Raw genomic sequence first — 22500 nt, 5'->3', positions numbered from 1 at the left:
CGGCAGCATCCTCCTTCACACGCGCTCCCGCAGCATCTCAACTTGGTGGTGGTGGTGCCTCCTCCTCCTCCTCCTCCTCCTCCTCTTCCTCCCTCCGCCGCCACTGGCTCGAACATCCAACGTGACTGACTCCGCGAAGTCGCGGTGCGCGGTGCACTTCGTCCTCTTGTGCGTCACGCGGACCGGCGCAGCCAGGGGAGCTGCTAAATGATCACAGCTGTGATCCCGACGTGCTCCGGTGCAACCTCCACCTATGGCGGCAACGGCACTCTCCGGCACCCTGATTCGGCGATGCCTAAGTAGCCCCCCCCCCCCCCCCCCCCCCCCTATCTCTCTCTCTCTCCCCCCATATCTCTCGCCTCTCTTCCTTTCTGCGCGGGCGGGGTCTGTAGCCGAGCCGTGCCGTGGCGTTCCGTGGCGCGCCGCGCTCCCTCTGGAGACTCGCGGTTGGTTGGCTGACTCACTGCGGCTGCAACTGGGAAACGCAATTAAACATAGGGGGTTTTGAGAAAGTTGACGGGGGGGGGGGCTTTGACAGGTATAAGGGAGATGTGTGCAGACAAATGCATTGAGGTGATCAATTGTTGCTCACATTTGTAGCCGCTGTCCTCAAGTTATGCTCGTCATAAATCTCCTCACAGTCGAGTCGCAGCTGGTTTACCGCATCTGGGAAGTCCACGATCAGTTTGAGAGCTGCGGCCTCTGCATGGTGGTGGGTGGATGGGGGCTCAGACAGACAGGGAGGGCGAGGGGGGTGGGTGGGTTGTGATGGATCGCTGGAACAGTGGAGTCATTTTCCATCAGTGTTCATTAGGCCCAGAGGGGCAGGCGGAGGCAGCACCAAGTCCAAAGCCTGTGAGCCATAAACCCCCTTGATAGCTGTGAATGACGGAGCGCTGCCACCACCACCACCACCACCACCACCACCACCCTGCCTCCCCCTCCTCCTCCTCCTCTGTGCGCGCAGGACTCAGATCCATCTTATGGGCACTTAGAGTCTCAGAGCCAATAGTGGAGATGTGGTCACTAGACTGCACGGTTCTGTTCCCACCGAGTTCTCTGCGGGTTCGACCTGCAACGTATTAGGCAGAACGAGCTCTATAGTCTGGACGAATTTCTCCACACACGGAGAAAATGTCGCAGCAGCTTCATTTGCACTCTTCCAAAAAAAAAGAAGAAGAAGAAAAAAAAATGAACTGAGAGGACAAACTAGAAACACTCAGAAAGGATATTCTGCAGCGTACAAAACGATCAGCTTCTAGTAAAATCAAATCAAACCCACTGGCTTGTCACACTCCTTCCTAATTCTTAAAAAAAAGAAAAGAAAAGGGGGCCCATGATGATATCATTTTAAAATGAACCCTCTCCTCCGCATGCTCCATCTTCCACAGCTTTATTGTGCCTCTCGGTTTGGATCCATTATGCAAACTGTCCTAGTTTTTTTTTTTATTATTATTATTACTTCGCCCTGCTCTGCCTTTCTGTGCCGAAGAAGTAATGTCTATAATTTTGGCTGCTAAATTCAGGTGGGGAGAGAGAACATGCACCCCCCCCCCCCCCCCCCATAACCCAAATACAGCTGCATGATGTCCGCCTCTCTGCAGGATGAATTATTCAACATCTGTCTGAGGCGTGCATATGTAAACAGGTGGATAGGTTCCCGGTGGCTTTTTTTTTAGGTTGGTGGGAGGGGGGGGGGGGGGCACTACAGATTTAAGACATCCTTCACCTCGGCTCCAGGCTCCTTCTCCCCCCCTCCCTCCCTCCCTCCGCCTGCGTGTCACTCTCAGAGTGACTCTAAATCTCGTGTAAGCCGCGCAGACTAAACAGTATATGGGGAGGATTCCGATATGAGGGGCACTTCAAGTGATCCTAAATCCAAATTAGTGCGAGTGTAAGTATGGAGACATGTCTCCTTAAAAAAGAGCAGTCTTAAGTCCTTGGAATTTATTGCTGGTTTTTAAAAGCCTGTGATTGCTCCCGACGTTTAACTCTGCCCAAGGAGAGAGATATAAATTGTGGACGTATGAATGATCTGCGCGTCAGAAGTTAAAACTAAAAACAGATGGTTTTATGTTGCAATTTACATGCAGTCTCACATTAGACATCTGGCTTCTTTTTTTTTCCAGGGTTTTCCCTCTCAGTGAATGTTGTGTGGACATTAAACACACAAATCACAAATTAGGGCAAGTCTCTTGGACCATATACTGGTCCCACTCAGCCACCACGCTTCGTGTGTGTGTGTGTGTGTGTGTGTGTGTGGCCTTGATGTTTGCCTGCAGTGTCTGCTTGATTAGAGACCACAAAGCACTAACGTCGAATGAACGTTGCCAGATGTGTGGGGCTCACCACCCCACATGGTTGCGTTTAGGGTCCTGTGCGCACGCGGCGCTGGATGAAGCCATGGCACATCCCCCAGGGGGCTGGATGGAGCTCGGACAGAAAAACAAATGGAGACGGGGCGGGGACGTGTGTGGCAGTCTCTCTCTCTCACTCTCTCACACACACACACACACACACACACACACACACACACACACACAAATGGCATACTGAAGTGGTTAAAAAGGCACCAACGTGGAGACATTTTGGAGGCAGTTAACAGATCAGATTTTTGTCGTTCTTTGCAGTCCCACAACTTTTTGTTGGAAAACAAATGTTTACCCGTTGCTGTACACACAATACCAGGTTTGAATTAAATCCAATCTGTCTAGATGTATCAAGTACCATGCTTTCATTTGAGCAACTCCAGGAACGTGGTAAACTAAGACAACATCACACATCTATAGGCTTGGATCATTTTTTTCTCCTTCCTCTACTTTTGAGTTGTGCAATCTCCTTGCATTTCAGCACATACTCCAAAGAGGATTCTGCTCTCTGCTCCTGATGCACAGGGAGATACAAAAAAAAAATATAAAAGCTGCTGGTAAACACGGGGTCTGCACTGCTATCAAAGCATCAAGTTGATGCCATGATGGCGTCATTTCCTGACTGGCAGGGATGCGCAGTGAAGAGGTTTTCCAAATAATAATAAAAAAAAGGGCAGCTGAACATGTTCCCCAGCAACACCTCCTTTAGGATGGTTAAAACGGGCTGCAGAGATTTTCTCATCTTCAAATCTGGTATCTGTCTTTTAAAATGTCACCTTCAAACATGCCTCCTTATGCAAAGTAATAACAAAGAGAACAAGTGTCTACCCCCCCCCACACTATTGCGCAATCCATACAAATTCAGAGCTCAGTGTTTTAAAACCACACTCCACGAGCTACTGGGATTATAGGAGAAAATCCAGCTCCCTCTCGGCAACGAACACTGACACCAGTGGACTAGATTCCCTCATTTGTCCCCTCTCAGAAAGTACAGAGAAGATCTGAGGTTAATCCTTTGCTCTGCTTTGTAAGTAAGCCAAAATAGGAAGAAAAAAAGAAAAAGGAGAAAAGGTATAAGGCCAGAAAGCCCACGCAGGCACTTGAGATTAAGCCACTGACTATTGACATTGTGACTGGCAGGTAAAGTCACCTCTGCTCAACAGCCATTTGATTACCAGCAGAGAGCAATACCTCCCCCTAGTGGTTTAGCAGGTGCACGACTAGTTTGTTCATTTTTCTTTTTCCACCTTCATCACCCCGATAAGAAACCTTGACAAACTTGATGATGCACACGGACGCCACTCGTGGGTTTTATCTTAATTATTCATCATGAGATACAGCGACTTGGTTTCCACAGCAACCCCGTCTCCTTGTCTTCGACAGACCTGATAAACTGGGAGGAGGGGTAAAGAAAAAAAGGTCAAAGCAGAGCACAGGAGGATTATTCAGAATCATGGAGAATGACAAGCATACAGCGTTGCATATCAAATTAACTCTCCACCACCCTGCCATCATCGTGACAGCCGCTTCATCAAAGGAGTGCGGCGGGATCGAGCTGGGTCCAGATGAACAAGTCAGTCAAAGTTTCAGATGGGATGAGTACAAAGTTGGAAATAAAGTAAAAGGGAATCCCGGCAGTGGTATATAAAAGGACGGGAAAAGTTAAAAATGTTACACGAGGTGTTAACCGATGCAGAGCGGCAGGTCCACAGGACAGAGGGGAAGAGACAGAAAACCAAATGAGGCCAGATGGAAGAGGGAACAAACTAAAGATTTATTGAAGGCAGCAGAAGATGCAAGAGACAAGAACAGAACTGCGAAGGCGGGGGAGCGGGCGCACATACAGAGACACTTGTGTGTTCAGATAAGGTTTAATGACTTTGTGTTACAAAAGTTTTTTTTTTGTTTGTTTTCACAGCTCCTGGGAGCCTCAATAGGTCTGTATTGTTTTATCAAAATATACATGTTTTGAACGTAAAGTGGATATAATCCAAATGATTTTTTTGTGGTACAAAAACACGAATATATACAACCATCAATCCCGCTTCATAAAATAACCCCTTCCCGCCCTCATATAAAAAAAAGGTGAGAAAAATAAAAGCTTTTAACAACAACAAAAAAAAGAAAAGAGGCATATAATCTACACTGTCAACATCACAGCTAGGACTGCAGATCAATTAAGTATCCGTTGTAAGGCGAGCTCTACCCAAATTAGGTTCTTTGAAAAGTCAATCAAACAAAGGGGGTACAGTATACTGTATATTGTGGTTACCCAAAAATCATTTAACTTATGTGACTTTTGTCCCACGATTTTTGAGGAAAATAAAAAGGAAATCAAAGTTGGTTGTTTGTTTTTTTTGTGTGGAAAAGCAGGAATGTGACGAAACCTTTTTTTTAAGAAATCACAACACTACAAAAACAGCAGGGAATAGAAGATACTTTGGTCCTTAACAGCAATAACCGTTTTGCAGCTACATGAAGCTTTGTTAATTCATGCATAATAAATCTTTTACAAAAATAGAGACAGAGCGTCTGTATCTGGTCCAAGACTACAGTGGTCCAGGCTGTGAAAAAACTGGTGCTCGAGGCACGCTCCGCGGAATGTGACGACATTTAAGACTTTCAGCGTGATGGTGCCAACGTGGACCGATCATTGAGGAAAAAAGTGCACTGGAGAAACCCGACTGGCTGAAGTGGACACAGACAGGGGGAGGGGTGAGGGTCGTCTCACCCTGTGATCCTGAACTTTAAAGAGAAAAATAAACTGGGGTGTTTTGTTTTTTTAAGACACAGTCAGAGGCTGGTGTTAGTATCGATTGACAAGCGCCTCCCCCAGCTGCCCTCTCACAGGTACAGCTACCTGAATAGAAATGGAATAAAGGCATCTACGCAGACGGGTGAGCTCAAACGGCTGAGTGAGAGGTAAACAACCACGTCAACTGATCAAGCCACCAAGTGTTTGAGCCTCAGATTTAAAAAAAACAAACAAAAAAACTCAAGCAGTCAAGGCACTGTGATAATGATCAAAAACCCAGCCACTACATACAGTTAAGCTTAGAAGTGATACACATAAATGCTAACATAAAAAAAGATAGAGAAAAAGATAAATGAATATATGCGTCCACGTACAGATGAACATAATATGGTTAAATGAGGCCCCCCCGACCACAATCATCGTCCCTGTGGAGCGAGGACTGAGTGGAGGGGAGCTGGGACTGTGGGACAGGGAGGCTGAATACCGCTCCACTCCTGCCACAATACACCCTAATAGCGCTAAATCACCTAGCAAGGACATTAGGAATCTAACTGACTTACATTCATAGTTTCTACATATATATATATATATATATATATATATATATATATATATATATATATATGATGAGGCTATATGCATACAAAACCTTAGATGAGAAGAAACCCAAGACTGAATGAGCCACTTCCCCCCCATTTGAACAATGCTGGTACAAAACCAAAAGGCCTGAAAAATAAAATAAAAAAGGCATTTAGAGATTGTTTCCCGAATGAAGCCAGAGCGATGCTTAAGGCAATCCGGTCGGGGCAAAGTAAGGCACAAGACCGATGATGATGATGATGATGTTCTTATCAAAAACGACTTCAGATAGTGGTATGGATCCCCCAGAGGAAATATGTGGGCAATTGATGAGAAGATAAAATTAAAAGATGGGATACTGGGAAATAAGTTGTTGGTCTGTGAGCCAAAACAAAGTCGTCATCGTCGTCTCAAACCATTACTGACTGGCCAAACAGGTTCAAAGTGGCATTTCAACAAAAGGCACACAGATATATCCACACACGACTATCATAGTAAAAAGGAATGCTGAAGTGTGTCTGATGTGGAGAGAATTCATCCACATAATCTGTGGTGGAGGGTGTTTTTTTTCTGTGTTTTTTTAAGCGTTTTGGCCTAAAGTGAAAGTTCATCAGCTTCCTCAACTTGACCTCCAATATATTTTCAAAGCAGATATATTTTCAATGTGTTTCGATGCAGAATGTTGCCCCCTTCTCCTTTTCACTCTTAATGATGGAACAAATCAACTACTAGGTTTGGGCACCAGGGGTCTCTTCTGAACTGGAACCAGTTGTTTAATAAAAAAACATTAGTTCAAATTTTGGACACCTTAAAAAAAGGTTGGATTTTTTTGTTTCTATCGCTTGATTTACCTGCCAATACATTTGAAAAAAATGGAGAAGTTTTTGAACACTGATTTCCAGTATGGGAGGAAGTCTAACTTTCTGTGGCATGGTTGCTGATGTCTGATCTACAACCCTTGATCTGGTGAGTCACACTACAATGTCCCAGAATCTGCTCGGGCAAGCAGGTCGAGCTCAAATAAAAGTGTAGAACAGTGATGACTAATTTGTCCTAACGGCAGGAAGGAAAATTCTTTATCATCTATTGTTTAATTCTAAATTGTTTCCAACCTACTTTGGAGTCTTTGTTATAACTTGGGGACATTTTTTTAATTGGGAATAAATAAGCACATTTGATCGAAAACCGATACCCAAACCTATTAATGATGTGGAATGAGTAAAAAGAGGCGGTGAAGGGAGCAACGCTCTAAACAGAAACACAGCCACAAAAATGTAAATGGTTGCCATTTCCACTGAAGGCAAACTTGAGCAAAGTAGCATTCGAGTGGCAACAGATTCGGAGGGAGGGAGGAAAGGCACTCAGATGGTGGACTTGGAGAAGGACACTCTGAGGTGGTGGTTCTCCCCGAGATCGTGGTTGTGGAACTCAATGAGGGACTCGATCGCCTCCTCGACTGAGCCCATCTGGATCAGGGCCATCTTGCGGTCTTTTCTGTTCAACGAAAGAGAACATGTTCTTTACGTGTCAAAATGATTCCCACTTTTGTGCTGGCTGTTTTAAATAATTTCCTCTATTCCACAAAGTGTGTGAAACTGGATTGAGACTTACTGAAAGAACTTGAAGGCCTTGACTGTGGCTCCTGAGCTGGCAAACAGCCTCCTGAGGTCCTCCTCCACCACAGATGGCCTAAGGAAAGAATCAACATAAGCATTTATGTGGGTTTATTTCCCTTATTTGCATTCCTGCTTATGCAATGGTGTGTCGAAACAAAGCACAAGATGGATGATTTAACCTAAAAATCCATCTCTGGAGTAGCACGTTAAGAAAATACTGTCGCAACTACTTAAATCCAAAGCACTAAAAATAGAAAAAAAGAAAAGGAGTCAGGACTACAAAGGAAAAGCTTAGAGCACAAAGGTGGAGAGAGTGGGAGTGAAAATGAGGCCACACTCACGGTATGTTGGAGAGGTGGAGTGTGGCGGAGGGCGGGAAGATGTTGGAGTAATTTTTGGAGCCGGGCTTCTTGAAGCGGTGCAGCGGTGAGTTGCTGTAGTCCTTTGTGAGGCCCTGCTCCTCGTGGCCTTCCCTGGGCAGCTGCACTGTGGTGTGTTTTGACAGCGTCGCACGCATTGCCCTGCCGTGGAGCCGCTGGCCGTTCAGGTGGCTCATGGCTGACGGATCACGAAAAGGAAAGACAAAACTTTAAGGGGGGAGGGGACACAAAACCTGGCTTCCACATAGAATTCTAAACAACCCTGACTATGGACCGAGGTACTACATGTCAATTCTCCCTCTGATGATAGCATAGATAAAAAGATCAACTTCAAAAGTATTTTCAAATAGTTTGAAAGCTCAATTTATATTAGTATTTTAAGAAAAGGTCCATTTAGAGCCAATTTAATTAATTTTAAAAAAGTTTCTCTCCTTACATCAAATTGAAAATATTTTCTTTTAGATTGGTTGTTAAAGGTAAAACAAATGAAACTAAATAATAAGAATAAGGGAACAAGCACCTGCACTTTTTGCTCATTGGAGACCCACTGAATAAAGACTTAAAAAAACGACTGCACGGTAATAAAAGAAAAAAATAAAGATCAAAGAAAATGGAAGATCAAAGAAATCAAATGGAGTTAGCTACCTAGCTGGGCCTGTGTGCCATCAGACATCTGGATCAGAGCATTCTCCTTTTTATTGAAGAGGATCTTCACCCTCATCACATCGCCATACACACCTGGGGAGGAAGAGGAAGGTGTCACAATACGAGCGCGACAAAGACCTACAGAGCCTTAACACGAGCCACACGAGCCAATCACAGCAACAAAAACAATGTAAACCGTCAATTCGGACACATTAATATTCATACAGCTGCTACGTGAAGACTGTCTGATTAAAAAGTCATTGTCAAGCTAGTCACAAATTTTCTGTTTAATTGTGTGTTGAATTTCTACAACTAACCCCTTCATAAGCCCCCGTAAATAACAATTACAGAGATGCCGACTATAAAGTTAACGTGTTTGCCTGAGAAGGGGGAGTTAATGATATGAAAAGGTGGGGTAAAAATAAAAATCAAGCAGTGGTTCTTATCGGTCTACACAAGGAAAAGTTGATTACTTGATTAACTTGAGACGTGCAGGAATAAAATTGAGCATGCACCTACCTACATAAGAGTATCTGAGACAAACTGCAAAAGAATAATCTGGTGACATAGTCCGAGGGACATGTCAACTCACAATTATTATAAAGAGCAGCAGCATTTCATCTTTCTGTGTACAGAATGACTCGAGGCATCCCCAGAAAAATAATCGTAAAAATTTAGATTTGAAGAATTTTCATGGCCCTAAATATTGGATGGTGCATAAGTAGACAATTTGTTGAATTTGATCCATATCCGCAGGGTGATACTTTGGAATTTAGACATGTTTATAGCCTCATTTCTGAAGAAAATGATCCCTGCGTTTCCATTTAGCAGAGTAATATTTCCATTGAAGGGCTTTTCTCTTTGAATATGAAAAACTGCAAATATAGTGAAAAACTAAATGAAATGCTGCCGCTTTGTGTGGTGTTCTCACCTTACTTCCCTTAAACAAACCCACAACAATCAAAACAGGTCATACAAACCCCCCCGAAACAAACAAACACCCCCACCCTTCATAGCCCTGTAACCTGATGACGAGACATCAGTGGTTAAAAAAATAACAAAGCCAACAACATGAGTCAAGACATGCCCACCTTGCCAGGTAACAGTAGTAATAAAAAAAGGAGATGAAAGGATGATAACGTACCGAAAAGAATAAAGAGGCAGTGTGGCGTAACGCTCTTTAGAGACAGCAGGGGGAGCAGCGGGGCAGGGGGCCAAAGGGGGAGAGGGAACAGGGGACAGGGGACAGGGGAAAAGAGACGGAGTGGAGGACAGTGGAGTGGAGTCGGGACATGTCCGCAGGCCACAGGCAGCGAGGTCCACAGGAAGGCCACAGTACCATGGAGGAAGGAGAGGCATGAGGGACGAACAGAATGAAGAGAGGACAAGGAGGAGGAGAGGATTCAAACAGCATGAGAGAGGAGGAAGAGAATAGATGTTGAGATGAGGTGGAGAACAGGAAGATGGTGGAGGGACAGATGGTGGCCAATTCAGATTGTGGCAAAATCAGTAGGTGGGTGGGTGGGGGGGACCAAAGAGGTGCCAATGTTGTGTTTTTGTGTTTTCAATTTGTGGGTGGTGTCCAAATTGGGGACGATGAATGGTTGGGAGGGAGGAGAGTGATCGTAGTAGTGACAGGGGTGGCACAGGGGAGAGGAGGACAGAGGGAATAATTGGTCATGGGGCGTGCAGTCAGTTGGCAAGAGTTGAGGTGAGGGTGTTTTTAAAAACAAAAAAAGAGGGAGAGGGGGGACAGAGAAAGAAGAGAGAGAAAAAGGAAGTAAAAAAACAAGGTCAGTATACACAAAGAAATGTAGTGCTTCAGACAGTAGAACTGGCTAAATTAAAATGCATTGTCACTATGGGAACACTAGAAGAAAAAGAAGAGAAAAAAAGATTAACAATGAAATACAGAAAAAGGCAGAGACAATATTTACTTTTAGATTACCGGCTATTTTTGGTTTAACGTATTTCAAATTACACTGTAATAACAGACAAATCTGTAAATATAAGAATCCTAAAAAAACTCAAGAGGCTCTTCTTAAAATTAATGTTAAATTGAATGTCTACATAACTACGGTAAATGTAATGAGTGTGACAGACTATGCATTCTACATACTATATATAAAAATACATAATGGAAATTTGCTTGTACGTGTATAAAAATACAAACGGGAAAAGTAATATTGTCTCTCCAACAACTCAAGAATGATTTCAACTAATGGACAAAAAATGAAGATATGAAATGGTAAGTTTAAAATAAATAAATAAGGAAGTTAGTGTTTTGAATAAACTTTAAAATTCACAGTGAGCAAAGTGGCAGGTCAGAAAATGCAGCAGGTTTGGTCAAACACAAGAGAGGTCCTGAAAAAGAAGAGGCCTTGACTTGACAAACCCCTTTTCATTTAAAAACAGTGGTCAGGGCACCTCGACTAATCACATGGTGGTGGTGGGGGACGGGGGGCAAAACACTGGTTTCTCTTGGAACAAATAGATCTAGGTCCATAAATCCTTATGTAAACAAAAAAGGTACTGTATTATTTAAATTTTGCTTGGCACTGCACCGACAATGGCAGGATGTAGAACTACTAAGGCCAAGAGCACGTACTGACCTCTGGGTTCAGATTGCTGACCAGCAAGACATTGTGTCCCCCAGTTGCAGTGAGCCCTGATAGGCCGAGCCGGCTGGCAGCTGCTGCTGCTGCAGCCGCCATGCCACCGTGGCCCATACCCAGGGATGCCAGAGCACCGGGAATACCTGGCATCGACAAGCCTACGAGGAACAAAAATATTGATTACTATCAATTTATTTAACTTCGGATGCAGTAAATAGCAGGCAAATGATTGCAGCAAGGATATTGGCCACATTGTAAAGGGAAGAGATGAGAAAAATGTCTGCAAACTGACCTGCCTGCTGGATGGCAAAGGTTGGGGGGAAGGCATGTGCTCCACCATAGGGAGAGGCTGAGATTATGCCTTGTGAACCTGGAACAAGTAGAAACAAGATGTAAGAACACAAGCTTCTCCATTAAACATGCACGAGCAATAAGAGTTTAAAAAAAACACCTAGCATCAAAATTTACAGGCAACTGGATTATGCATGCCATGGCTTGTCGCTGGATGTGATCAGAACCCCCCCAAAAAACTTTAAATCATAAATCATATCCCAATCTTACCAAATGCAGCGGCCATGGCCTGGTGATCAAGAGCGGCCTGTGAATCCGCAGTTGGGAGGTCTGGTCGGGTGTAGTCCCTGCTCTTGTCGTTGTTGTACTTGACATTCAGGCTGGTGAGTTTGGAGAAGCTAATTCTCAAGGTACAGCAGGCGTTGTAGATGTTCTGTCCATCCAGAGACTGAGATAGATGTCGGAGCATTAGTTTTAGGGTCACGTGTGTGTTCAACTGGTGCCACAGTGTATATAAAGCATTGTAAACAACGTTTTCCCGTAAATTGTTACTATTTTTATAGCCAGTACTGAATGTAACAAAAGCACCCGATGACATAATGTTAACAACCTCATGAATCATCATGACAGGGAACATATCTCGTCTTACCAGTTTAGCGTGCTGAGCTGTCATGCCATCGCCGTACTGGATCAGAGCCTGAAACTGGTTGTTCTTGGTGAAAGTGATGATCTTCAGCACAGTGCCGAATTTGGAGAAAATCTGGGAAAGGGGAAAACCGCCTTATTAGGAATGTCAATTCTAACAAAATCATTCCAGCTGTACGTAAAAATAAATAATCATACAATATTTTCCTAGATCTATACAATAACAAAACGGCAAAATCCTGCATGTACCTGGTGTAGCACATCCAGGGTGACGGGATAGAAGAGATTTTCAACGATGACTCTGAGTACAGGGCTCTGACCCACAGCTCCTCCCATGCTAGCTACATCTGTGGGGATGGCCATGGGTCCCACTCCCATCCCACCTCCGTGCAGTGCATTGACTGCCTGCAGAGCGGCCTGCGCACGCTAAAGAGGAAAAGTCAAAGGAAATTCTCACCATGGAGGAATTCCCTGCGATTGTCCTAAAATATTTCACAACAGTATCAATGAACTAGGGTAAATATCAGAGAGATGATTTTGTCTACATTGAAAAATATCACCTTGCAATGTTTGAAAAGATCACACCAATAAACTATAGACTGGAAGCAACATTAAATTTCCATTTTCTGAAGTCGACCAACACTTTAATTTATACTGTACTGACTAAACTAATTTAAGTTTGAACTCAAAAACGTGTGACATTTTAACACGCCCTACATGCAACAAGCCCTTACCACTTGATTGGGAGAGTTGTCCGTCTTGAGCTCCTTGTGGGTTGAGTATTGCATGTAAATGGGGTGGTTTCTGATGACGGGAGTGGCAGAGGAGTAGTAGCTCACCATCGTCTGTGCACACTCTTCACTAATCAGTTCCAAGAATGCCTGCAGGGAAGAGCCAAAGAAACACTTTCAATCCACTTTCCCCATCACAAACAAAAAAAGGTACCACCCCTAAGCACTGCGTTATAAGCATTTTTAATGTTGCATCTGTTGTAAATCGCTGCCATAACCCTAAAGGAAATCTCTACAAGAATTGTCTCCCTACTCACTAAACCACAAGGACAAAACAAAAGGAGCATTGTTATGATGTTAGGTCAGGACAGAAGGCTAGACATCGGCCTTAAAAAAACAAATAACAACCAAGAACCTGCATTTATCTTTCCTTACCTGGTTTTTCCCCTTCAGCATCAGCAGATTGGTGACCTTCCCAAAGGGCAACCCCAGGCTGATAACCTCAGCCTCGTTTATGTCGTTGGGAAGCTTGCGTACGTGGACAACACGTGACGGGACACCAGGACTGCGGACGTCACCTTTGAATTTTTTGCTGTCGTTGCCATTGGCTGCAAGGGAAAACAGAGGCAGATATAATCAGGAAGGGGACATTAGGCTCCGGTTCCCCTTGAATAATGGATTGATCGCCATGGTAACACAAACAACACAGACACGACAAGCACTTCAACAAAAAAAGGATTCACCTCTCCTTGGCAACCCCCCTCCCCCTTACCTGAGTTCATGATATAGGGCCCGTTGGATATGCAGGAAGAAAAGAGTTCGTCGGATCCCCTCTGCAGAAGGAGAGAAGACAATGGTTTACTTCAGGGCATTCACCAATGAGGGCACAGCTTGGCAGGTGGAGAGTACAGCTCTCGTATTACCCAGCCACTGTGTGATAAAGGAGGAAGTAATCTGATAACCAAAAGAGGATCGGGCAAACACCGTTGACAAGGACTCCAGCTTGCTCACCAAGAGGAATTCAGTCACCGAGCTTGACTTCCCATCATAAATCATACATTCCCATCTCATTTTCTAATTTTCTCTAGCAGTACGACCTCGTTAAGATATTTAAGGACACAGGCCATTGTTTTCTTAACTCAATCGCACTCAAATAAGCAACAGATACTTTTTCAGCTTGAGGCACACAAGTCAGCAGCAACAGCTTAATTAACAGCAGCTTTCAGTCAGTAAAACCCATCTTCTCATAATTGAGTAGTAGGAAGATTAATAACATGCTGAAGCCCTTTGGATCGAAAACAAGAGGAGATACTCCCAGCTCACACTAGTTCCGTGTCTGCTGAAAGAGCCTCGTCCAGACTCTCTCTCTCTCTCTCTTCAGTAGATATAAAGTGCTGTTTCAGGGCTGTTCTCGAGCCGTGTGTGTTTGTGGTTGTGCTAGATGAAGTATTGCAGTCATAAGAAACGGCTCAGCAGCCTAAGCTCTACAGCACTCCACAATGATGGTCCTGTTCAGGCTGAGACTAGGGGCATTGTTACAAAGCAGCACACACACATATGGAGCCGAGAGGACTCTCAGGCAGTTGAAGGGCCCTGCAGTGTTTTAAAAAGAACCAGTCATACAGGTTTGCGAGTTCTCTTATCGACAAAGTGAATCTTGGCCTTTGAATTTGGGGCTGCGGTGAATGGGGTCCCAACGTCTTATCAAAAACGGCAGGGATAGGTTGATTTGAGGGGGAACATTTGTTGGGAGCCTCTACGCACTGTAAAAAGCCAGTGTACACCACACTGATATAGCTGTAATGAGAGTGCAAAGCTTTCAGCAGAAGTATAAACTACCCTTTGACTTCCAGAGGGTTTGGCTGGCTCGGTCACTCTCGCTCTGAGGCCCAGGCAAACAGGGTCTGCTATCGTAACTCATGAACATAAAAACAACAGGAGACATTCCTATTCCTTTTCACTGTGGCTTTAGTTTTAGATTTGGATAATTTTCAAATATTTACAAATGGAATGCATATATGAAATAGAATCACCAAGCCAAGATTACCGAGAAGTAAAGCGGACTGCAAGCCTGACTCTGATAATACTAATATGAGTTAAAAATAGAGATTCACAACAGAAATTCCAATAAATGGATTAGAGGGATGTGTTCTACTTGGTGGGAAGAAATGTAAAAACAGTACTTGTTGCTTTACAAATGAGTAAGGAGCAGATGCGAGCCATGAGAAATGAAGGAAGTGGCTCCAGTCTGAGTCAGAGGCCATGGGCGGGCAGCGTTACATTATCAGTCAGCAGACCAACTCCAAACAGGAAAAGCAGGAGATCAGAGCAGCTTCCAGGGTTTTTCTAAACTTCCTCCTGGAGACTGGTGGTTACTGTTCTGGTTGCAATCTCCCTCTCTCCCCCTACTTCCTCATTCTAATAATAACCACTGAGCTGAGACAGTCTACAGTAACAGTCACATACAGAACAAAGGCCAGTGCTGCAATCGATTCAAGAATCTATGTTAACATTTTGGAAAATGCGCATTTGATGGTGAAGAGCAGCACGAAGGAAAAGTTGAGTTGCAAAGCCAGTGGGAGAAAGAAAAGTGCTTGTGAACGGTTTGTTAGTTGACTCAATCACCGTGCCAAACCAATTTTCAACACAAACCCACTAAATGTACATCGACTTGGTTACATCCTTTGTCTGATCAGAACGCTGACAGTATAATAGTAACCTTCAACTGGTGATGACACACAGCTGGTACACACAATGGAACTGGAACAACTTCCACTTGTGGACAATGGCAGTACATTAAACTTCATCAAAAAGGTCTCATTTAAAAACTTTTCCCATGTTTTATTTTAAGTTTTGATATGCAAAAAAGGGTATATTTTGGTTTTTAGTTTTGCGGTTCAATCGGTGACATCACAAAGACGAAGAAGTGCTGAAAACTCGTTTTAATGCACCATTTGGGAATATTGGCTGTGTGCATTTCTTCGTAGAGGGAGTGCACGGAAATCATACTTTCTACAACCTTTTAAAAAAGGAACATAGACCTGAGGCAATATCCTAGCATACACCACATCCCACCTGGGTTTCATTGCATCAAAGAAAGAGGAAAAACTACAAGATCTTACACAAAGCTGAATAAGTGATGATTCAACTGCACTCAAGTCTTAAAGCAACCTTAGTTTTGCCTCTGCTGTGGTGTTGGTGGGTGGTAATCTTTCAGGAAAAGCACAAAGGACAGGAGCACAGGTAGAGACATGTTTGTTCAGTGTGATCAGCCTCAGTCAGCGGAGGGGGGCAGGGAGCTGTGCCTCACCAGGGGGGCTGGAGGGGAAGATTGGAATGCGACCGCGGAATGCCAGACAACTCTGCCCAGACGGAATAATTACAGATTCCAGAATGGCAGTGCTCTATAAGTCAGCATCATCTTCACCACAGCACATCAAATGCAGAAAAAGAGGAAAAGTCAAAGAAAGAACAACTTCAGGAGCAAAATCCTGACCATCGTTCAGGGCCCATTTACATGGGGCTTTGTTAATCATGTGGAAAAACAGCCCTAACTGAAATGAAAAGAGGGGGTGGGGTGTGGCCCTGTTACGGGTGTATGTATTAGAGTGCTTGTTTAAACAGTGTAAAGACCTTTGCCCAGGAGGAGGGTTGCAGCTTTCAGTAGAGATCAATTACCCCACCTACACATAGCTGCCCCGGGCCCTGTTACCAAGGATTACTACTTCGACAGGTATTTTTATTGGGTGAAAAACTTTAACAGCCAGCGGTGTGCAAAAAGACAAATGTTATCTTTCTTCAACAAGTATGCACACACAAACATTGCTATTAAAGTTACATAGAGGGGACTGAACATTGGACAACACGTTGTTGCCGATTCGTTTTACTGGTGCTGGTAGAGTAGCCTTGTGATAGAAACACGAGTGGATAAATAGCAAGCAGTTCTTAACATTCCAGTAAGATCAACGGCCCATTAAAGAACACGGAAAATAAACAAGAGGAAGTTTCATTTCCCCAACCACCACACAACCCTACAGAATCAGGGAAGGAAAACACAAGACCCCACCTCAGATATTCTCTTCTAATTAAATCATCAAATTCCAGAGTGACAACAGTTTCAGACCATTTGGTTGAAATGTATAGGAGAGTTGACCTGCAACAGCTAACTCATTACACATGAGTGAAGGCTTTACACAGCACTTCTGTAATTATAGAGGAAGCCTTTGCGTGCCGAATGACTATGTGTCCCGCGGCCTCAGTGTTGGCACGATTATTTTCCATTTGCACTACAAGCTTGTTGCGTTTCTAAAACATTACATTTAGCTGCAAGTGGGACACGTCTAGAAATCCACACCACGATTAGAAAATATGAAAAAAAAAACAATAAAAGCTCAGCCGTTCTGAGGAAGCGAATTCTGACTTACAGCACAAAAGGTCTATGCACTGCAAAATGGAACCAGTCTTCGGCAACAAAACTTAATAAAAGTTGAACCTGACGAACAAGTCAATGTGCATCACAACCGACAGCGCTCTCATTGTGCAACCATAGGGTCTACGTAGCGAGGACAGTGGCAAGAGTTTCAGCCGGCTGCAGGCACATTTTAACTATTTGCATCGATCCTGTACTCGGGTAAAATGAGGGAAAGCGACAGCAAAGAGAGAACGATCAAAACAGTTTGCTTACCTTTGTGCCAACTGATATGTCATGGACACTGCTGTGAAAGACAAAAGTGTGCCTCAGTTAGACAGGAAATGAGAGGGAACTGAACCACAATGTGTCTGTTTTAAATGAAGTCCAACAAAACGGTAAAGCGTTATTCACTCCAGAAACACACACACAAACACACAATTACAAGATGTAGTACTAGGAAAACAAAAGGGAAACGGACAGCCTCGTTCAAGATATGAAAACGTGATGTTCACATCAAAGTCGGGCGGTGCAAATGAATATACAAAACACTTACTCAATTTCAGGGACGTAGCCGGATCCCAGAGGATACAAGTCAGCGTCTAGGCGGCTGTAGTGGATTTGGGGGGGGGGGGGGGGGGAGAGACACAAACAACACAGATGAAAACATTTACATTATGGGACACAAGTAACGTCGAGGTGGGATCTCTACTAAATGGACGTTAAAGCGTATTGCTGAGGCGGTTCCGAAGCATTTCTAACCTGTCAAATGCAGGTGCCCGAAACCCGAGGAGTAAAAAAAAAAGAATTAAGAAACAATACGCTGTTGTGTATCCCAAGCAGTAAAAAAAAATAAAGTCTCCCCGATTGGAAAATCAACGCGAAGCGTCCGGCCCAGACATCTTCAACATGGCCCTGGGAACTGCGCAGACAAATGAATGCGGAAATGAGACACGTTGCTTTAGCTAGCGCTCCGAGTTCCCGTGAAGAAACCAACTTCGCGGAGGAGACGGTTAGCCGACGTCCACTGACGAAGTCCGCGTCTCGAACGCCAGGCGAACGGACAACGCGCCCCTTCGACCGCGACAGAGTTTGCACACATGGAACTACAAACTGGTGGTGGTCGGCGCCGTTTTGCATAAAGCGACGCCGAACGGCTCCGACTGTTAACCGCTCGTAAGCTAGCGACGACTAGCACCCGCTAGTTAGCTCGCGCTCGCGCTCCTGCTAACTGTTGCATGTTTTGATGGAAGGAAAAAAAAAACTGGCTTCGAGTAAAAACTTTCCCGGCGTTAACTGTTAAACGACGCCGCCGCCGCGAATAGGGGTTCGAATTAATACGACGTGTTAAACAGATGCTACTCGACGGGCTGATTGGTGTCGAGGGGGGGGGGAAATCGAGTCTTTAAGTGTGGTTCTTTCTCACTTACCCGTCCATTGCACAAGAAAAAAACTGCAGGTCTGAAGCGGAGGTAGGGCGGCAGGCTCGCTTGATTTTCTTACAAAATGGCTGAACACGCGGAGGCGAGCGCTGATTAGTCGAGGCACCTCCGAGAGCCAAAAGGAGGCGGGGACCGGCCGCTGCCCGAGTCGCCATTGGACAAGACGGACATCATTTTGTGAAGAAGGAAAAAAAAGAGAAAAAAAAGAAGGCCGAGGCAAATTTCCAGTACATCACATCAGTGGTGATAGAGTTTTTTTTTTTATGTGACGGTAATCTTACTCTGGATCGGCTCACTGCTACAGTCAAACACAAGACAGCCTGACATGGGTTTTTTTCCGCCTCACACATTCGGAATGAAATATAAAATATTAAACTACTACCTTAGCTGTCAAATAAAAAAGTATAGTAATAAGTAGGCTACGGTATGCTAATCTCAAGGTGAGAATACTCAATTAAAACTAACTTTCATTGATTTCACCACTGCCAGTCACATTCACTAAGGGATTGGGAGAGTCAAGCTAGTTCTTCACAGATCTGTGATGATTCAATCAATGATTAAGATCTGAATAATCTGCACACCAAAAAAGCCGACAAATCCGATCCTACAACAGGACTGTAGAAAGTCTCAACTGTGATGACCATTGTAAGGACCTATTCACAATTCACCGGTGGTGTGAGATACCCAGACTGATCAGCTCAGGATGATGTGTGAACGACCCAACCGGTTTAGTTGGAGACAACACCATAGAGATGGTAATTGCCCTGATACTGTTGTCCGTCCAAAAGGTATCATGTTGGGGGGGAGGGGGGGGGGCAACAATACTATATATGCTGGCTGCAAAATTTCACACATTATACAAAGGGTAAAGGCATAAATCAATACTTGGCTTGAGTTACTGCACATGTGGAGGGTATGATACTGTGAAGTACAAACAAAAGAGCCGCAAACTATCGATTTAGAAGTCTCTAGTCTAAGGTTAAGACCCACAAAAGTGTTGGATTCAAAAGGCAAGACAAAAATACCCTCGAGTTAGGCTACACTATGTAAAAACCCAACAGTGGCACACTGTACTCAAGCAATCAATAATTAATGTTGATTAAGAGTAGGGAACTGGAAGAAAAAACATGATAACATGTTATAGACATTCTACTTGGGAAAGATATTGGGAATTATAATTATGGCCATAAATACAGATGTCTCAGAAAAAAAACTTTATGGCTCCTCATTTATTGGATTAAACAGTTTGTGTTGTTATGTTTGGAAATGAGGTGTAAGAACTGGATGCCAGGGTGTTAGAGAAGGTGAGAAGTAACACAAACCCAGGTGAGGTGTCTAATGACAGTCACAGTTGTTGGTGTGTGTGTGTGAATAAGATGAGTGTAATTTTCTCCTGGAAGATTTGAGTCACGGATGTCAGCTGGAAGCTTAAAATCGATGTTGCTTTGTCAAGGATGACATGTTGATCTCAGTGTTTCCCCCAATTATTGGAAATATATATATATATATATAATTCTTTTTAGTCTTATCACATTATAGTGGTCACCTATCTTAATTTGTGTCTGCAGGGGTTAGCTCAGGCTTACGTTAAACAAGCTAATCACAGAGGAAAGGTAATTTACTGGTACTTGTTACCATGGCAGCAATTTGATTAGACTTCGTGGGGCTTATTGGGATGATTTATGTACAGCATCCTTCAACCAACCATTTCATCCCAGAAATTGAATTTCCCCCTCTCTCTTTTCCAATTATATTTGAAATGAAGCCTTTCATTTTCTTTCCATTTCCTTGTGACTATTTATATTCCACGAGTCCAATGTAGGACATAAATGTTTTTCCGTCATGTTTGTGTGAGAGAGTGGAAAAGCATTGTCGGGGGTGTGACCTAAAAAAGCCCAGCACACAATATTTTTCTCGTGTCTCGTGATGTGGAACAGTTCCTCTACATCTATTAAATGATGAAATCTGTTTCATCACAGACATTGCGCTTATAAACACACAATATGCCACATTCATAATGGGCCCAAGACAATTTTGAAATTGCTGTTTACCAGACGTAGCACTGCTTCAGTATAAAGAAATGTAATTATAGCTGCCGTGTTGATGAATGCCCCTTTTCAATGCCTCTCCTTTGTCTACCAAATTCGCACACACACACACACACACACACACACACACACACACACACACACACACACACACACACACACACACACACACACACACACACACACACAGGCCTTTACAGTATATTTGACAACAATAACAAGATTAATTTACAAAACAGTGGACGTATGCTCTCTAGTGGCATGTTCTGGGAAGTGCACTTCACAAAATACTCAAACCAACTTGTTTCTCATGTGTGGAAGCTGAAATCCCATATGTGATCAATATACTACTGCCTGAACGTCTCCTCTTACCTTCCCTGTTTCATGTTTTAATCTTTCAAGCCGCACCTCTTATCTAGGCTTATTGATTCTTTCTTATAAAGAGATACATGAGGGATATTCAGCTGTAGATCAATTGTCGTGTCAGTCCAATAAAAATGAATGGTTTATCAATACATGTATAATCATGTGTATAGGTCTCCCATCTGTGACTCCATCCGCTAAGATGCCAAAACCCACACACACCCTCCGTACTGTTCTATCTACAGCGTGCGTACATACGGTTAATTACATTCACACTTGTCTGACTTGCTGTAAACAAACAGTAGTTTTATTCAGGATTAAACACTTAGACGAGCACAGAATAGATGAACAGGCATTGGTCTAACACAACGTTGCTTTTTGCTGCTGCTGTCCCAGAGACCCACTATTAAGCGAAGCTTTAGCTCAACAAATGTACATGTTGTTTTTTTTTCCTGTAGATATACATGTGTGTATACTCTATATACATAGACTGTCTCCTGCATAAAGTTTGTATCCCCCGAAATGCTGAGAACCGCACACATTACATCGGTTGACCTTTGACAGCTTTCTTGTATGTGTGTATTAAAAGAAAACCCTTGTCAGTTACAGTAAAATTAATCAAATAAGTAAGAAAACACAATAGGGGAGGATACAAAGTTTTTTTTTCAAGACACCAACTCTAGTCTGCATATCATCTCTGAGCTGCACGTACGTATAGTTATTGAGTGAAAAATTAGAGTAATATTTTACTATACTTGTATAGAGACCCTCCAGAGTAGAAGGCAACGTTTCCAGTGGGTCGTCATGACCAGGGGCAGAGCAAGAAAAAAACCTGGTCAAAAAAAAATGGTGTTAGACAGACACGTCCAACCAACTGAACCTGACAAAGGCACCAACAATACACATTATTTTTCCTTTAAAAAAATACACACATCAAATACAATATACTGCCTTGCGAAGAGGCCATATGAAAAAAAAAAACATGAGAGTCAATATAAGAAACAAAGCTGCAAGTTGCACAAGTGGCACTGTACATATGGAAAGCATAGACTATATTTCATCTGTCCATGCCTGTTGACCTCCTGTTGGAATGTTAGAAGGGATCCTTGCTCCGGTGGTGAATAAGGGCAGGATTTGAGGAAATGCATCTGGCACTGAAGGTTGCAAAAGACTCTCAGAGTTCGACGAGTCAACGCAGGAGGCAGTAGATTCCCACAGACCCTCCACACCAGAGATGTGTGTGAGACTAGGGGGCAACGGGCAGAGCAACAGTTGGTGGAAGGAGAGCGTTAGACGGGAATCGTGGATTAGCACCAACTTTTTTTTTGTGTGTCTGCGAGCAGAGAAGGTGAAGGTTTGTGTGTGTGTGTGTGTGTGTGTGTGTGTGTGTGTGTGTGCGTGCGTGTGTGTTTGACGATGAGGATGAAACAGTTTGATAATGAGATGACGGTGGACGTGTGTGGATGAGTCAGAGACGTGGATGAGCCCGAGGGGAGCAAGAGCATTGGTGGCATTATAGCTTCACTGACCCGGACCATCCATGGTCTCTATCGTCTGCCAAACGAATGAAGAGACTTGGGCCAACATTTATTTCAATAGTCTTTCAGGGCTAT

General features: G+C 43.7%; 2 protein-coding genes across 4 annotated transcripts in view; both read right to left on the bottom strand.

Moving 5' to 3' along the window:
- LOC118285729 (ephrin-A2) overlaps positions 1 to 281 on the bottom strand; it is a 68372-nt gene extending 68091 nt beyond the window's left edge. Inside the window, exon 1 of one of the 2 annotated variants that reach the window (XM_035609506.2) lies at positions 1 to 281. This exon is cut by the window's left edge and continues 871 nt beyond it. The gene's annotated coding sequence lies outside the window, so the exon portion shown is untranslated. The other variant, XM_035609507.2, reaches the window with a different exon arrangement.
- A 3840-nt stretch (positions 282 to 4121) lies between these two features.
- Positions 4122 to 18596, bottom strand: LOC118285727 (polypyrimidine tract-binding protein 1). 2 transcript variants are annotated; one of them, XM_035609501.2, is made up of 16 exons: positions 18465 to 18596; positions 17591 to 17644; positions 17311 to 17341; positions 13399 to 13459; positions 13062 to 13234; positions 12630 to 12776; positions 12145 to 12321; positions 11900 to 12010; positions 11521 to 11698; positions 11252 to 11329; positions 10957 to 11117; positions 9489 to 9522; positions 8345 to 8437; positions 7661 to 7877; positions 7315 to 7392; positions 4122 to 7197 (listed from the first exon to the last, which is right to left on the bottom strand). In XM_035609501.2, exons 1-16 carry the CDS (start codon positions 18470 to 18472, stop codon positions 7065 to 7067), a joined length of 1734 nt encoding a protein of 577 aa, XP_035465394.1. In that variant the 5' UTR covers positions 18473 to 18596; the 3' UTR covers positions 4122 to 7064. The 2 variants fall into 2 exon arrangements, with proteins under 2 accessions (XP_035465394.1, XP_035465395.1); XM_035609502.2 differs by lacking the exon at positions 18465 to 18596 and adding an exon at positions 17797 to 18341.
- Between the last annotated feature and the right edge of the window lie 3904 nt (positions 18597 to 22500).

Source organism: Scophthalmus maximus, chromosome 15, assembly GCF_022379125.1.
Source record: "Scophthalmus maximus strain ysfricsl-2021 chromosome 15, ASM2237912v1, whole genome shotgun sequence".
NCBI lineage: Eukaryota > Metazoa > Chordata > Actinopteri > Pleuronectiformes > Scophthalmidae > Scophthalmus > Scophthalmus maximus.
The sequence above is the reverse complement of the archived record's forward strand: the minus strand, read 5'-3'. Positions and strand labels throughout refer to the sequence as shown.